This window comes from Dendrobium catenatum, unplaced genomic scaffold, assembly GCF_001605985.2.
Source record: "Dendrobium catenatum unplaced genomic scaffold, ASM160598v2 original_scaffold_209636, whole genome shotgun sequence".
NCBI classification, from domain to species: domain Eukaryota; kingdom Viridiplantae; phylum Streptophyta; class Magnoliopsida; order Asparagales; family Orchidaceae; genus Dendrobium; species Dendrobium catenatum.
Genome location: NW_021528048.1, coordinates 5,536 through 23,849, shown reverse-complemented (window position 1 = coordinate 23,849; position 18,314 = coordinate 5,536). Strand labels below are relative to the sequence as shown.

Here is an 18,314-nt window from a genome sequence, read left to right as displayed (position 1 = left end):
CACCGCCCTGCCGCCAGACCACCGCCCTGCCGCCTCCCACCACCGGACCTTTGCCCGGCCGCCGTCTGCCACCGAACCTTCCCCCGGCCGTTGTCTGCCGCCGGACCTTCGCCCAGCCGTCGGACTTCAGCCCGATGTTCGTCGGACCACCGCCTGGCCGCCATCTACCGCCGGACCTTCGCCTGGCCGCAGCCGCCTACCGCCGTTTGCCAGGCCGCCGCCCACAACTGGACCTTCGCCTGGCCGTCGCCCGCCACCGAACATCCGTACGACCGTCTCCAGACCTTTGACTGTCTCCCCAAATTACTGTAATTCGACCGCCTCTAAATCGAGGGACGGGTCAACCCTTGTAATTCACTCAAGTTTAGTGCAAGGCCCCATGGTTTTTCCCTCTTCGGGCTTTCCACGTAAAAAAAAAATTGGTGTTCTACTTCTCTCTTTCTGCTTGCGTGCTGGATCTTCGTACAATGCTAAGACGCTAAACTTTATTTTTCTCTATTGTCGTGAATATTCCTGGACGCAACAATGTTATTTAAATTTTATTTGAATAATTTTAATATTTGTTATGTCATTTTTAGTTCAACCCTTGTTTTGATCCTAGCTAAACTATTAAACCTTGAAACTTCTCATTCTCGTTATACATCGGGCCCAATCTTCACAATCTTGAAAGAAAGTAAGTTAATAGTCCTTGAGGACTCCTTTAATTCATACTTAGAATCATTCACTGGACACATCAAACGCCTTGTTTAAATCAAACAATTTCAACATTGGTGAACCCATCAATGGCTCCTTGTATTTGAAAGAGGCTTTTAGTAGTGGTCCAATAAAATTCATCCTTTTTATGGAATTGGGTGATCAAAGCCATGGTGTTATTGAATTTGTGGATAAATCTTCAATACAAGATGGCTAACCCATGAATACAACGCACAATATGAAGCGAGGTTGGCATGAGCCAATCCTTGATAGATTTGATTTTTTCAAGATCAATAGAGACATGTTACTTTTGAAAGAATGAAGCAAAAAAAAATCACAAAGGAAATCATGAATACGCTTCAAATGAAATAAAGTGCCTTGAAAACCTTATAAGTGGCACAAATGCTTTGTCCTAATATGGCTAAATATAAGGATGTATACAAAGCAGACGAAGAGGAATTTCATAATGACTGTGTAGAAAATATGAGTCATTTCCAGCATAAAGGTATTGCGATTATTGGATAAACCAAATAACATTATCACCCACTCACAAAAAATGTCTTTTGTCTAAAAGGTCATCTTTCAATCATTTCCTTTGCTCATGCAAATTTACACCCATATTTTATGATAAAATTAGCTTCTCAAAGATTTTTCATGAAAAAGAAACCTAGTGAAAACTTCTAAGATTACTGATTGGACATAGTCGTACTCAATGTCTTATAGTGTTGTTGATGATATTTTTTTAAGATGCAAATTGGACGCACTGACACCTTTGAATTGAGTTAGTATAATCAAATCAATGGCCAATAGTGCAATGGGTAAAGCAAGTTAGATCAAATGTCTTAGAACTAGATCTTCTGGTCATATATTTACCTTTAAGATCAGTGCATACCGTAGGAGTAGAAGATGAGGATTGGGTAGGCTTTTAGTTGAGAACTAGTACTAGAGAAGGTATAAAATTTAAAGTCTTACGTTTCAGATATTGCTCAATCTAAAGAGCAAGAGAGCACCAATAACAATATAAAATTTATGAATTAACATTTCTTATCAAATTTTGGATCATAAACCTTATCAAAATCTCAAAATTATAGTCTGAGGGTCCACGATAACATTACAATGGATCATAAGTTCATCAAAGGGAGTCATATAATCAACAATGGATTGAGATCCTTGTTAAAGGGTGATTAATTCACCTAGGAGTTAGTAATGAAAGGTTAACGGAAGATATTTATGCTTTAGGGTCTCTTTCATCTCCATATCTTGATTGGTGGATGTCTTCACCGAAGTTTTGTAGTTTGAGATTGTCCCAATATATCTTGGCGTAGCTAACAAATTTCATGTGAGCAAATCTAACTGGATTCTCTTAAAATAAATAAATAAATAAATAAAAACTTGATACTCCATTTAGACTTGGTCATGGCCATCCAATCAAAGTGTTGGTTCATGTCTAGAACAAGTCAGGGAAAGTTTGTGTCAAGTTAACCATTAAAAGTTGATAGAACAATTTTTTAGTTTTTGAGTAATGTAATTATTTAGGCCTCGGTGCATATGCCTTGAGATGGCATATTGGTGATCCACTCCATATTGTGGCTCCTTATTAGGATAAGGGTAACAATCATGGGATGGTCGTGGATTGTAACCATTGTTTTGCTTCTTAGAGGCCTCCATATGATTAGGAGCCCTTTCATCTTGAGATAATTATAATGTTCATCTTTCAGAAATGGATAATGATGATGATGATGATGGGTCTAGTTAAGGTTGTAGGATTTGAAATAGGATTAGGAGTTAAAATGGGATGAGGAGGTGGTTTCATATTGATATCCTCATGAGAGATCTCATGGGCTAGTTGAGCATAAGTGTGTGGGTCCTATCAACTCTATATTTAACTGTGTTCAACCTTGTTTGTACTTCTCGATAGGTTTGTTGGTGAAAATGTGAAGTTTATCTATTTATTCTTGTAAATGAGGGGAGAGGTTCTTACATTGATGATTCCGAGCTTGGCCAATGTAGTGATAACAGTATGAGTTGACATTATGGGAAAATGAGCTTTGACAATTTTATGCTTCTATTTTTGCAAATCTGGTATTAATGTGTTAGGAATTTAAAAATCTTTTAATTGAAAATTTATAAAAGGTGTCAAGCTAATGAAAATTGATTATTTAAATGAAGGTTGTAATGTTAAATGAAAATGAAGCCTGATCATAGAGTATAAAGTGCAAGAAACATAAAATATATATATGCAATTTTTTGGCAACAAATTAGTTTGGCTTAATGTGAATTAATTTAAAGAGATTTTCACACATAATTGAGGACACTCATAAAATTTCAAGCAAAAGCACATTGGTATGGTATTTGTAAAAATTCAAATAATAAAGTAACACTTAAAACACATTAACGAATTTCTACGTACAAAATATTTCTAGAGGAAAATACTTGTTTTAATGCCAAATATAATATAGCACGAATTCAAAACTATATTTTGATATAGAAATAAACTAGAATGCATTGTGTAAGTAAGATAATGTTCAACTGTAATTCAACAAAAGCAAACTTCAATAAGTTAGGGAAAGTTTAATATGGTTGATAACTAGTGTGAATCCAAAGAATTAATGAAGTTTAAGCGGAGCACTTAGCAACTACAGTTCTCAACCATAAAAAGATGTTTAGCCTTATGATTGTAAAGAGAAAACATCAAGTTAGGGAAGGATCTAACCATAGGAGAGTTGACCATTCTATAGGTGAAGTAGCAGATAACTTAAAGTCAACCTCCCCAAATAGTGCTTCAACATGTAGTTCTTTTTTGTAGAAGACCTAGTTCGAAGATTTATACGTACTCTCACACTCAAGACATCCCTTACTTGAGAGAGAGAAGAATACTGAAAAAGCACAAGTAGCTTTATACTCAAAGCAAGTTCTTTGAAGTTTTCCAATAGCTTCAAAGTATTTCAAAGGAAAAAAAAAAAAAAGTCAAGAAAGGAAGGTTGGCCCCATGGTTTTTTGAATGAGTTTGAATTTAAGAGAGAGAGTGTGTGTGATGAGCTAGTCATGCCTAATAATAGAGAAAAAAATGGTGTTGTCAGGGTTATGTGGTTGTCAATATACAAGACATGGCTCATGATCATAATATATGAGGATCGAACATAATGTACAATATATTGACTCGAAAATAAAGCGCATCATAATGGATCTTAGGCGCACTGTCGTCTAGACTTAATGATAATAATGACGACATTCAAGGTGTGTCCTGCACACTCTGTTATGCATGCCAAAATAATTTTGATTTATCTTTTATGTCTTGATCAATAGGTCTTATTTGTTTGCTTTCTCCAATAGCCATCTCATTCTTTTGCATTTTGTTAGCTATCCATTGTGGCAATCCAATTTCTCAGCACTTGCCAAAATAATTCCTATTAATCAGGAAGCATATGCAGCATAAGTTTTTTTTTTTAATCTGTAGAAAATCCTATAGAAAAACAAAAATTGTCTTGTGCCACCTTCAATGATCGCTATCCAATGGTGTGTTGCTTCCATGTTGTTACCTCTAACACCATTACTTTACAAGTCATCTGACCTTTGGTAGAGAGACAAACTTGTGCATTCGAAACTTCCATCAATAATACAATTTTATCTTGGCCAAGCCCCAAATTTTACCTATAGGATTTCTTACATAAAAAATCTATCTTTTAACGTATGTGTGCCAGATATTCTAAACCTGAATTGAAAGTAGTTTTCATATTCCCTCAGTTTGTAAGAATAGTTCAAACAATTATAAAACTTGATTGTTTATGAGTTTTTTTATTTTTTTATTTTTTTGTTTCCAGTGGTGTATGCTTGTACTCATGTACCATTATGCCATTTCGAGTATTACATTTTAATATATTCACCGGCCTTGTTCATTTCAAATAGTAGCATCTTAAGCTAGTCATCGACAGCCTCATCTTTCTATTTGCCTTCATAACTTCAATTGAGATTTCTCTTCCTTCCAAAATTTTCATCTCGTTTACCATTATTTAGATTAATGGTTGCTTCAGGTTGAATAAAATTTTTCTACTAGTTTTCTGAACTACTACTAAATCAGTCTATTGCTGCGCAGCTGGCGGATGTATGGTCTTGTGGTGTCACTCTATACGTGATGCTTGTAGGAGGCTATCCCTTTGAAGACCCAGAAGACCCTAAGAATTTCAGGAAGACAATACAGGTTATAAATTCTTCATTCCTCAGTTTCTTCTATTGCTAATAAGCTCATGAAATTCAGTTACTTGAATTAAAATCTGTGATGAGCCAAAGTTTTCATTGCTGAAGCTTCTTTGATCATAGAGAATAATGTCAGTTCAGTACACCATACCCGACTATGTCTATATTACACAGAACTGCAGACAATTACTTGCCCGTATCTTTGTCGCCAGCCCAAGCAGAGTAAGTTACTTCGACATTCCAAACCTTTTTCATGAGGGCATCAATCTCACTATGTTGTACAATTTTAAACAAATTATACTGGCCAACACGCACATGAAAAACTTCTTTCCATCTATTTCTGTCCAAATAAATGTCAAAGCTGGCAATTAATCTGAATTGTTTTGAATTTAATGAGGTGAGGAATCAAATTGAGCACTTTGAAAAGACAGATTAAAATGAACAAAACTAAAAATTTATAAACCATTTTGATCATTTTCTCCTTATGTCGTATGGGTTCGCTTATATATTTCTCAAAAATTGCAGAGAATAAGGATGAATGAAATAAAGAACCATCCATGGTTCCTGAAGAACTTGCCAAGAGAGCTGACAGAAACTGCCCAAGCTGCGTACTTTAAGAGGGATAATAACACTCCGACCTTTTCTCTCCAGGCAGTGGAAGACATAATGAAGATTGTGCGTGAGGCCAGAACCCAGTTACCATCTTCAAAGTCTATATTGGGCTATGGCTGGCCTGTAGATGATGAAGAGGAAGAGGAAGATTATGAGGAACTAGAGGAAGAAGAAGAGGAGGAAGACGAAGATTATGAAGAAACTATTACAAAAGCCTCTATTGCATATTCTAATGATGCCCCTGCATCTTCTTCCAGAAGCAGAGAATCTCCTCCTGTTGGCGCCAATAGGTTAAATTCTGAAGAATTCCTTAGCTACGACTTTGATTTCCAATGAATTTGGATCTATTAGTGGAGAGATTATTACGTTGAGTCGTCCGGAGGACAATTAGGATGTTCTACATCACCTGATACACTGCGGTATACAACAACAATACACAACGTATTGGTTATGTGGCGTGTTCTGATTGGTCTCCTGACGACATCCGATAACCGAATGTAATAATTTCGCCTCTTCTTGATGCGGGTATGGATTTCGGTGGCTGCTATCTTTATTATAGTTTTATAAAATAGTTTTCTATAGTTTTGTACATAGTTCAAACACTATTTTAACATGGATTTGATAGCACGAATATATTATCGCATGGAGGCCTTGCTTTTGTAGCATTATCTTAATAAAAGAAAATTGTGTTATATCAATAAAATTAAAACTTTATATTTTCAAATGATTAAGTTCAATGAAAAGCCTCCATCCAAGTAATAATCATCTTTAACTATTTGGCATAAACGGTTTTTTTTTTTCAATCACCTTTAACATTGATACGACCTCAAAAATTGTTTTGATCAAGCACGAATCTCGAGACATATTCAAGTTAGAAACTTTCAAAATTAAATTCAGGATCATCTGAATTCCAATTTCAGCAAACTTATAGTGAAACTGAACATCTCAAAAAGACGAACAAAACAACATCAAAATTGGTCGAACTCAAGCCCAAATGGGTCTGAATAGGGGGACATTTGATAAAATGATATCCAAATATGCATGCTTATAATCAAATCGAGCGGCTCGGCGAGATGAATCCAACGAGCACAAGATCTCTGAATTCCGACATCGTTATGACACTTAAATAATTGAAAAACTCTCTATGATCGGGGGAATCAATACGAGCCATCCGATAGAGCACTTCGAACCTACTCCGAATCTTCTCTAAATTTACGGGGTGAGCTACTCATAAAAATCTATAAAAAGACCTCCACTCTCTATATGAGGGGGACTTTTGGTTGGAGATTTCAGAGAGCTCTGAAACTTCAAGAGCTCTAGCACTACCGCCCGGCCGCCAATCATCGCCAGACAATCGCCCAGCCGCCAATCACCGTCGGACTACCTCCCGGCCACCGATCGCCGCCAGATTTTAGCCCGACCATCGTCGGACCGCCGCCCTATCGCCGACCGCCGCCAGACCTTCGCCCAGCCAAATACCGCCGCTGGACCTTCCCCTGGCCGACGACCACCGCCGGACTTTAGCCCTACCTTCATCGGACCACCGCCTATTCGCCGACCGCCGTCGGACCATCTCCCGGCTGACGACCGCCGCCGACTTTAGCCCGACCTTCATCGGACCACCGCCAGGCCTCTAACTGTCTTCAGACCTTCCCCCAGCCAACTACTACTTCCGGATTTCATCCCGACCATCGTCGGACCACCGCCCGGCCGCCGTCAGCAGCCGGACCTTCAGCCGACCGACGTCCATTATCGGACTTCACTCTGAACATCGTTAGACCACTGCCCGGCCGCCGAATGCCTCCAAACCTTCACCCGGCCGACAACCGCCGCCGGACTTCAGCCCAAACTTCATTGGACCACTGCCCGGCCGCCGACCGCATTCAGACCTTCCCCCGGCCGACTATTACCGCCGGACTTTAGCCCAACCTTCGTCAGAACACCGCCTGGCTACCTTCCGTCGCCCAACCTTCACTCAAGCAACGACCGTCACTGAACCTCACCCTGACCATCATCGGACCACCGCCTAGCCGCCGAATGCTGCTTGACATTCGCCCGGCCGATGACCACCACCGGACTTCAACCCAACCTTCCACCGCACGGCCGCTGACAGCCGCCGAACCTTCGCTCGACCGACGACCGCCGCCGGTCTTCAGCCCGACATTTGTCAGACCACCGCCCACACGCCGACTGTCATCGAACCTTCTCCCGACCAACGACAACCGCCCGACATCAGCCCGACCATCGTCGGACCACCGCCCGGCCGCCGAGTGACGGTGGAACTTCATCTCGACTTTCGTCGGACCACTGCCCGGCTGTCGACTAACGGTGGACCTTCGCCTGGCCGACGACTGTCGCCGAACTTCAGCCCTACCTTCGTTGGACCACCGCTCTGTAATCGACCGCTACCGTACCTTCGCCTTGCTAACGACCGCCGTCGGACTTCAGCTCGACCTTCGTCGGACCACTACCCGGTCGTCGTCCGCCGCCGGACCTTTGTTGGATCATTCCTTGTCAGCTGAACTTCTGAACAAAAGCCGTCGGACTTACTCTGCCAGGCCGTCGCCAAACCTTAGACTAGATCTCCAAATTATTGTAATTTGACCACCTCTAATTCGAGGGATGGGCCAACCCTTGTAATTCACTCAAGTTTAGTGGAATCTTTTCACTTGGGCGATGCTCCGTGGTTTTTCCCTCTTTGGACTTTTCACGTAAAAAAGATCGGGTGTTTTACTTCTCTCTTTCTGTTTGTGTGCTAAATATCCGTGCATCGCTATGACGAAAAGTTTACTCACTCTACCATCACGAATCTTCCAGCCCGCAACAAACATAAATATGATAAATGAAATATGCTCAGTGATTAACACAGCCTGAAATATATCTGTCACCTTCCGCTATCTCCAAGCCAATAGTTTTGCACCTCCTTTTAGAATTTCAGTTTAAAAAAATAGAGATGCCCAATCTGAAATATTTTAGTAGGTATAAAAAAGCCATCATGATGTCATGAAATATTGGGAAAAAGTGCTGAGTTCAAATAATGCCAAACTTGCAAAATTTATAAGACGACTTTCTTATTATTTATTTTAGCAGTTTTCTAGTATAAAATTTCTAGTTTAAAAAATATCTATATTAAAAAATTATTTTAGAAAATAGTTTAGAAAGTTATTTCAAATGAAGTCCAAGTGAAAGAACATTAAAGTGGATGATTATTGATCATGAAAAAAAAAAAACACAAATTTTGAAGTATAGTGATCTTTATTTTGTTTAGAAATAGTGAGCAATAAATCATAAAATATGTGATATTGGAGGAACAATTTTGTCGTTTAACAATTGTGGCAACTGACATAAATTCTTTTTCTCGCTAAATTTTTTTCTTACACTGACATTTACTTGATGGAATGGAGAGAAGCATGAGGAGAGATTTAAATGAGATAGAAGAGAGGGATATGTCCAATGGGGTGGGGTTGAGAAAGAGTGGACGAGATAGGAGAGATAGGAGCTCTTGGATAAGGAGAGAAATAGAAAACTATTTACCATTTACAATAAAAGATACTTTTTTTAAGATAAATATAATTAATTATAAGGTGACTAGTACTATGATAATTATAAATGAGGGCATAAATATTGTTAATACTTATGCTTCCTAACTTATATTAGAAATGAATATAAAAAAATCAATTGAATATATACGAGAGTATTCATGTTGAGTATGAAATATGAGATATAAATAAATGGAAAAAGATAAATTTAATTTTGTTATAAGTTAAATAAGAATTAATGATAATGAAAAAATAATTTAGAATTAGAAAAAAAAAATACTCACATTAATCTAACCACCAAATCATTGTAAATCTATTTATACTCTAAAGAAATATTTTCCTTTTTTGTGGATATTGGAAGGTAATTTTTGAAGAATATGAATACACAATATAAATAATAATTAATGACATATATCTTAAGACCATAGAAAAATTTAGTGGACTTAATTGTCCTAGGACATGACCCTAGGACAAGATGGTCAATTTTGAAAAATAAAAATTATTAAACTTTCAATATAAATTTCTCTGAGAGACAAATTTATATTTTTAAACTTGATGTGTGATAAAATGATTACTTTCGTCAAGATGATTATTAAAGAAATTATAAAAAATTTATAAATAGATCATATATTGATAAGTATTTTACTCTCTACCAATCCTCACTACAACACTTAAATGAGCATTGATCAAATCCTTGATGTTTCTATCACTTGATCATCTCACCACCTCTCCTTTTGTTCTCACACTTGACACTTGTGCAGAGATCTGAAAGTCCGCTGATTGATAGTTGCACTCCTCCATACATTATCACATTATTTAAATAAGGAATGATGCTTCATCACCTCATTATGAATGACCAAACAAAAGCCTAATACTTATCCACAATCAAAGCTAAAGTAGATTGTGTAACTATTGTTGGGTCTCTCTTAAACTTAAAAATATCTTCCTTTATATACTGGATGGACTACCTCCATCTTACCATGCATTCAAAATGAACATCAAAATTAACCTATAACCTCTTAGTTTTGATGATCTATACTCACTATTCTATAATAAAGAAACCCATCTTTCCACTGAAGCCCCTATGAAACTCCATTCAATCCAAGCCACTGCTTGTGACCAGAGGTAGAGGCCATGTATACACTAATACTCCCATCAAAAAAAGACGCCCCCCTTTGAATATAGTGAAACCGACTCATTTTTCTTCATCTATGCACCAAGGTAGTAAAGCTTTTCTCACTACACTTTATTTGCCAAATTTTTAATAACCAGCCACTCAACCACTCTTGATTGCAACACCATCATCCCCACTAGAACTCCAACAAGAAAGCTCAGATTGTTGGATATCAAACTTGCATGCATGGTACATTAGCATGGGCACAACACCTCATTGTACCTTTGATTCAATGCAACTATTACATATTAAGCCTTATCAGTAATTACAACAAGTCATTCTTAACAATGAAAAATATCTACCCATCTCCACGATGGGCTAAGGTTTACTTCCCACTCCCACCAATAAGCTCCTCCATTAACATCCCAAATATTTCCATTAACCTCCTCTCTATTCATCTCCTCACTAATAACAACTCTTTTTCTATCTCATTTCATGTTCAGGGTTTTTAAATACAGTATTTTTCGCTCAAGCAACTTCTCCTTAAATCAAATGCCACCTCTAAATAATTTCAATTAAAAAATAGAATCAACATATAATTCAACTTCTTCATTAAAATTTTCCACACTGATTGTAGGGGAAGATACATAAAATCCAACCTGAAAACCCATCTCTCAAGTTGGGACAACCAATATTATTAAACCTATCCGTATACACCTGATAAAAATAGAGTAGCAGAATGTAAAAACTGTCATCTTCTTAAAACTAACCATATTATACTCCTTGAAACATCTCTATCCCATATCTTTTTGGTTGATGTTCTACTAGTTATTACTTATCTTCTCAACAAGTTAGCTTCCCATCAAGTTAGCTTCCCATATAACTAAAAAATCAAAATATCAGCTATTCCACAACAAACCACCATGCTACTCCTACCATATAACATTTTCCTCAACTTAGTTGATAAAAATCATCTAGATATATTAGCTATGTACTCTTGGGTGTTTTGAATACAAAGATGATTTTTATTTGATTTATCTATTTGTGTAAACCCGAGTTCGTGCAAGTGTACGTGCCATGACAAGCAATAAAGAAGTGAATTATATATCATTCCCATGAGGAAAGGTAATATCCTAAGTTTACTCTAATACTGCCTATGTGAATCACTAAGTTTATCTCACTAGCTAATTTTTAAATATTTGCTACAAGAATTCTCCTACAATTGCAAAAAGGGAAATGTATATGTTAAAAGGTGTTTTGAACCTATGATAGTGTAGAAATTCAAGCATGCAAAAGTTGGATTTGATTTTAGTTTACTGTGAATCAGAGAAATTTTACTCTTAGATCTTTGTCGAGCATGTAAGAGTGCCAAGTTAAGTTTTCACTTAACTATATTGATTCTATCTCCTAAGATTCCAAAATCCTAGCCATCATATGTTTATGCATGGTAAAGTTCAATTTTACATCCCTTAGTTGTTCCTCTATTCCTCTAACGAAGTAATAGATCACATTTATTTTTAAGTTAATGCACATCCTAAAAATAATTAAAGGAAGAATGAGGGAAATTAAAATAGAATTAAAAGGACTTCATGAAGTTACAATCCAAACTTAAGCACACTTGATTTCTCATACATGATAAGACCAAACTATTGATTTTTGCTAGCCCTGAATTTAGAACTAAGAGAAACACATTCCATTAATTTTAAAATATAAGTACAAAGAGAGTTCAAGAAAATATTGCATTAGGAAGTTCTTTTCATATATTGTTACAAACTCTTCTAACACCATAATGGGCGCGCTTCCTACGTTTTCTCTTCCTTCACTTTCAATAGAAAATTCCCTAATTTATTTTGCACATGCCCCCCTCTCAAATTCGTCGAAAAACTTTATATTTTAGTACAATAACTAACTTTGAAACTGCGTCACTTCTAAGGGTAGCTTTGCAACACTCACAAATGTACTAGCACTATGGCACTCATATCTCCTTCCACTATGGTGCTTTAACTGAATCAAGACGTCATTTACTTATGGTAATTATCTTAACTATTTCTCTACGGTGTTAGAGTGTATTTAGTGTTGTAGTACCCTTCTCTAGTGCTGTGATTTTGCAATGCTCTTGTATTTGTGGTGCCTGAATAGCATTATAGCGCAAAATTTTCTCCACTTTGGCACTTTGCTCTCTATTTTTTTAATCAAAATATGGGGTCAGACGCTGCAGCGCTCCAAGTTTCAATGTTATAGCACTCCAAATGTTGGTGCTTGTTCTTTTTCTCATTTTCATCCCTTCATATGGAATTTACCTCCAAAGAAATGCAAATAAGGTCTTATAACATGAAAAGAGAAATCAAAACTATCAAAAAAACTTTCACTAACAATTTTCCCAAACTTAACCAATTACTTATCCTTATTAACCTCATTTTTTCTGAGTTAAACTAAATCCTAAACATATAAAACTCTATCACAAGTTTGACATCAAATGGTTATAGTGTTTATTAGACACCAAGGGTATGCTCTAAGTGGCTTGACCATATTTGATTGGTCAAAAGGGTCAAAATACCATAAATAATCAAAATTGGACAGACTAAAATTAAACCCAAAATACATTCACACTAGCCCATTTGTTTTTCTCAAACTGACTTTAGAACCTTCTTAATATCTGTTTGAAACCAACCCATGGGCTAACTTTGCCTGGACAAGACCCAAGAGGTCCGCTCCATATAAAATGACCCATGGTCATTTTCACCTTTGCCAGCCACTTCCTTGCCCATACCCTACCACCTAAATGTTCCATTCCACATGGAAAGCATAAAAAAATCTCTTTCTATTACAAATCTAGACCCAAGTGCTGTGATTTTGATGATAACAAATATTATTGGATTTCTTACTGTGTTATCTCTTGTTAATTACTATTATTGCACATTTTTTTTCTTATGCACTTATATTTCAGGTTCACCATTCACTTGCAAGTTTTATCAGATTAAGATTGGGTAGACTAGGGTTAAATATATCGTGAAGAGTTTGTATTTTAAATTCTTATATACTTTTATCCTTCTTGAATCAAATTATGTATTTAGTCAATACTAAGCTTAGAAATCATGCAAACACACACTCAAGGGAGTGAGTTAGTGATAATATCAGAAGTTGGATTTTCTAAACTAATCATAGCGTACAATCAACTAATAAAAAATGTTTAAAATGACTAATTATGATAATCAATACAAGATGAACTAATCATATTATAAGATATATATATATATATATATATATATATATATATATATAAATCAAACCTCTGTTGGTGATAAAATATATATATATATATATATAATAGGACGATCAATTGAAAAATCAGGATCCCAGCCACCAATCACAATTAAGGCAATATTTTGAAATTCAAATATTATACTCATCATACTAGATGACAGGTATCATAGTGTACACTGTAATTAAATCTTTCCTAAATTAATTTTGTGATAAGGGAATGAATTTGGATTAATTGATCCAGTCAGATCGTACAGAATGATTAGACCACTTATATTATACGACCCAATTCCTACATAGGATGATAATTAAATTATCGCCAATTATACTGGATGATAATCCAAGTCATTTGAACTAATCATACTAGATGATCTAAATTTTCATGTATGATGAGCTAAAATCCTTGAGTTGATCGCATAGAACTTAGTTCTTTATATATTACTAACAGGAGTACTTTGTGAAAGTTTGTGAAGATTATTGAACCTCTAAGAACCAACACAAGGCAAACCAAGAGGGGTGGGGTGGTGAATTCATAATTTAAAAAATTCTTTAAAAAAAAATATTTTATACTTTTTCACACACTAAAATTAGACAATTTCAATAACGAATGTGAAAGCAAATAAATTCACAATACCACAAGAAATTAAAGCTTTCAACCATATGGTAAATCACAAAAAATGTAGAAATCAAATTACAAAAATGTAAAAGAATGAACACACTAGATTTTATAGTGGTTCTATCAAATTTGTCCTATGTCCACTCCTGGAAGCCTCCACTCCAGGTATTACACTAAACCTTTTAGTGTCTCTCCTTTAGCCCCCATAGCTAGGCGGAGAAGCTCTTACAAAATCTCTTCTATCAACTAGGTGTGACAGAGTACCTTAAATCCTTTTCACCCTCCTAGTGAAGGAAGAGAACCTGAAATCCATTTTCTCTCTCCTGGAGATGGCAGAGAACTAAGAATCTTTGTACTCCCTTATGGAGTTGGCAAAGAACCAAGATCTATGACTAAAGAATGTCTCTCTGGAGTTACCCAAGAATCGTAGAGACTTGAAGAAGATTGGAAGGAACATTTCTTGGAGTAAGCTTGTGAAGCTCTCATAACTCCCCCTCACAAGAACTCTCACTCCCTTCTCTCCCAAAGATCTCTTCAACTGTCTCTCTAAGATCCCTCTCATGCAAACTCAATAGCAAATATATTTCTTACAAGATAATGTAGGAGTTTAAATATAAAGCCTCCAAAGAAGCCCTAAATTTCAATTTACTATTAAGAATCATCCCATATGATCATCCTGTATGATTAGTACAAAATAGGACTACTAGGTAGTACGAACTATATTGGTATGTACAATCAGTTCAAGAGATTATATTGATTATCTTGTAAGATCCTGCGATCGTCCTATATGATTAGTTCAAGCGACTGTATTGATCGTCCATTATGATAATCGTCTATAAGCAGTGATTAAACATTGTCTCATGCATCTCTTGGGTCATAGAATATGATCACCTTATACAATGTGATTGAGCAATTAAACTATAATTAGTCTCCTAATCATAAGATCAATTTATTCATGATTGTCACATAAATTGTCTAGTATAATATATATCAACCTATATGATTAGAATAAAATTTGAATATTAAAGTATTGCCTAAATTATGATTGGTAGATGAATATTATGATTATACCTGATCATCATGTATGATTAGGAATGTTCAGTATGATTAGTTTAATAAAACTTAATTATCAAAAGGTGTCCTAATTAGGATTCTTGTTAACTAATCATCCAGTATGATATAAATTGTACTATACAATTAGTTAAAAAAATAGAAATTTTACTAACTCACCAACTCGCACCCTTGAGTGTGTGTGCAAGATTACTCAGCTTAGTAACCACCATATACATAACTTGACTCAAGAAAGGTAAAAGTACATTGAAGTTAAAATTATAAACAGACTCAACCCTAGTCTACCCAATCTTGAGTTGATTGAAGTTTCAAGTGAAGGGTGGACATAAAATATTAGTGATTATGGAAACAAAACATATATGAAATAAATAGAAGTAAGAGAATAATAATGTTTATTATCATCAAAATCAGAGTACCGAGGTCCTGATTTGCAATAATATCTTCTTTTTGATGATGGTAAATATTATTGTTTAAAAATATTCAAATTCTTTGTTATTCTTTAATCTCCCCCTTAAAAGGTGAATTTTTGAATGTGAGGAGAGTAATTTTTTTTTTTTTAAATATGAAATAAATATAAGAAATAATTAGAAAAAATAAATATAAGCAAATTAGTAAACAAGCTTCATTTAAATAAGGGTACAAATAAGTGAACAACAAACTATTACTCCCCCTTTTAGCATCACAAAAAGGAGAAAACAATTGAAAAGCAAAAGACATAAAGAAAAAAAACACATACATAACAAAGTATAGAAGAAAAGTGTAGTACAAACACATGAACAAAAATACAAAGCAAATTAGAAAAAGGAATAATCTTGATCAGGACGTTGTAGGAGCTATTGGAATATATTACATGGAGGTGAATAATTAGAGAAGGAAATTAAAGATTATATTTTGACCCTAGGATAAAAGCAACTAAATGTCCTAAGGCAAGGTTAGGTTGTCTTTTGTGGTGAGAATCTTGAATGCACGTTAGGTTATCAAGATAACGAATGATAAGATCAGTTGCATTAAAGTCAATATTAGCATGATGTTGTAGGTGGCAAGTGAGAGAATATGGATAATGTTAATTCGATCCCCTGCTTTAGGAATGATTGAGTTGTGGAGGATGTGATGAATGATTCTGACATCCTAGACTAAGGTGCTAACTTGGGCTACATGATAGTTAATATTGGCTTCCTTAAGAATGGTGTTTACAGGGGTCCAATTATAGTCAGGATTTGAGTCTAAAATATAAATTTGGTCTCCAGTAGTGGAAAGGTGAATAAATTCAAGAAAGTCTTGGTAAGTGATTTATATAGTCCTTTTATTAACATAAGATTGTAGGGAAGTAACCTCATTGTTAATTTGAAGGCTTACAAAAAATTTGAATAGAAGTTTAAAATTGAATGGAATGGTAAGAGTGATGATGAAACCAAGAGTTGTTTCGGCAAAAAGATCGTGTACCTGAAAGTCTAGAACCTCTTGAATAACAATTTTGGATGGGGTAATTCAAGAATTTTATAATGATTATAAGCTGCTTCATTAGCTTTCTCAGTAAATCTAGGATCAATAGTGCACCTATAGGAACTACCCGTAAGTTCTTGAGAATGTTTTTCACCATCCATTTCAAGGAGGGAGAGTGCAAGAGGAAAGTAAGGATGAGAGGATTGAAATGGTGTGAAGAAAGTGAACAAACTCCTACTATTTATATAGGAATTGCCAGATCATGAGATTGTAATTGATTAACGTATAGAATTAATTTGTCTAGATGATCAGTTAAAAAAGGTGGTCTTATCATACAGTATGATCATACATTATACTGGATGATTAGAGAGAGGGCATTCATCCCGAGGAGTCACCCTGTATGATTGTTGACTTATGAGTTCTCAGTACAAACATATGGATCATACATGTTTGTACTGTATGATGTGTTATTAAAGATCATACTGGCTGAATTCAATTCATCCAATGATTCCTACAACAAGGATTATATGTTATGAAGAGGAAATCATATAGTAAGATTACCAATAATTGATCGATGTTAGCCAATGAGTGTGTTGTGATCAAAGATTTAATATTTTATTTAGATTGTATTATATGATATGAATCATACTGAATGATGTGAATAAAAAAATTGAGAAGCTAAAGGATGTAATGTGATGATCAGAAAGGATTCAAAACAAAAACAAAATAAAAATTACATAAAACAAATTGAAAAATAAGATAAAAATAACCACAATATATATATATATATATATATTGAATCGATCAACTTCAATAGATGATAAAGTTTCCTTGTGATTAGACTAAAAATCAGTAAGGAATGAATTTACAATGATGCAATCCAAAGTTATTAGAAATTCAATCTTGTAAACCCTAGCTCGAGCTTCTTAAAGGTCAAATTTCTTTTCGAACAAAACTCTAATTCAGAAAATAAATTTGATAGGAAATGTGATATTTTTTTACTTCATTTCAGAATAATATCTGATAGAATGATATTGCTAAGCAATGAAAAAGAAATCATGAATTTAAAATTCAAGTGTAGGAGATATCAACTAGCACATTAATTCTTCCAAGATTTTAAAGATTTGAAAGTAATGGAAGCTATTTCATAATTGGCTCATTTTGTGCAGCTTTTTCATCTTTTAGCGCACATTGTGCATTTTTTAATTTTTGATGCACATCATGCATCTTACAATTATTTGGTGGCTTTTATGCATCTTTTTAATTTTGGGCTCATTTTGTTCCTTGTTTCATTTTTGCATGCTTGCTTCATCTTAAAATTTTTAAAAAATTCTCTCAGTTATGAGATTATCTTCAAAATATGAGAGAAGACAAACTCACTCCCTTATATAAGGAAGAGTAAACCATAAAATAGATTTATATTCATATGATAAATGCAAACAAATTGATTACAAAAATTTGATGGAGATTCATTGACTTGGAACATTACTCATATAAGATAAATGACTATAGAAAGATGAAGCATATCTATATTTCAAGGTCCAAATTTTAATTTAAAATAGACTTTGAATTAAAAAAAAAAAAACAACTAAAGAAGTTAGAGCAGGAAGAGGAACAATCATTAATTTTTCTTTTTTAAACTGTTTTAGTGGAGTCAATCACAACTTACAATTTTCTAAACAAAAATAAGGCCAAATTATCATTTAAAATAAATTCTAGTAGAATTGAGTGGTGATCAGATTCTTAAAACAGTAAAGAAAAATAAAATAAA

The 18,314-nt window shown here is 35.0% G+C and overlaps 1 protein-coding gene across 1 annotated transcript in view; it reads left to right on the top strand.

Moving 5' to 3' along the window:
• The window catches only part of LOC110094403 (serine/threonine-protein kinase SAPK7), a 14,197-nt gene extending 8,017 nt beyond the window's left edge, over positions 1–6,180 (top strand). The window contains exons 7-9 of the mRNA XM_020819630.2: positions 4,787–4,891; positions 5,011–5,109; positions 5,413–6,180. Coding sequence (XP_020675289.1) covers positions 4,787–4,891; positions 5,011–5,109; positions 5,413–5,835 — 627 coding nt within the window. The 3' untranslated portion in view covers positions 5,836–6,180. The remainder of the gene's footprint in view (positions 1–4,786; positions 4,892–5,010; positions 5,110–5,412) is intronic.
• Positions 6,181–18,314: the final 12,134 nt, after the last annotated feature.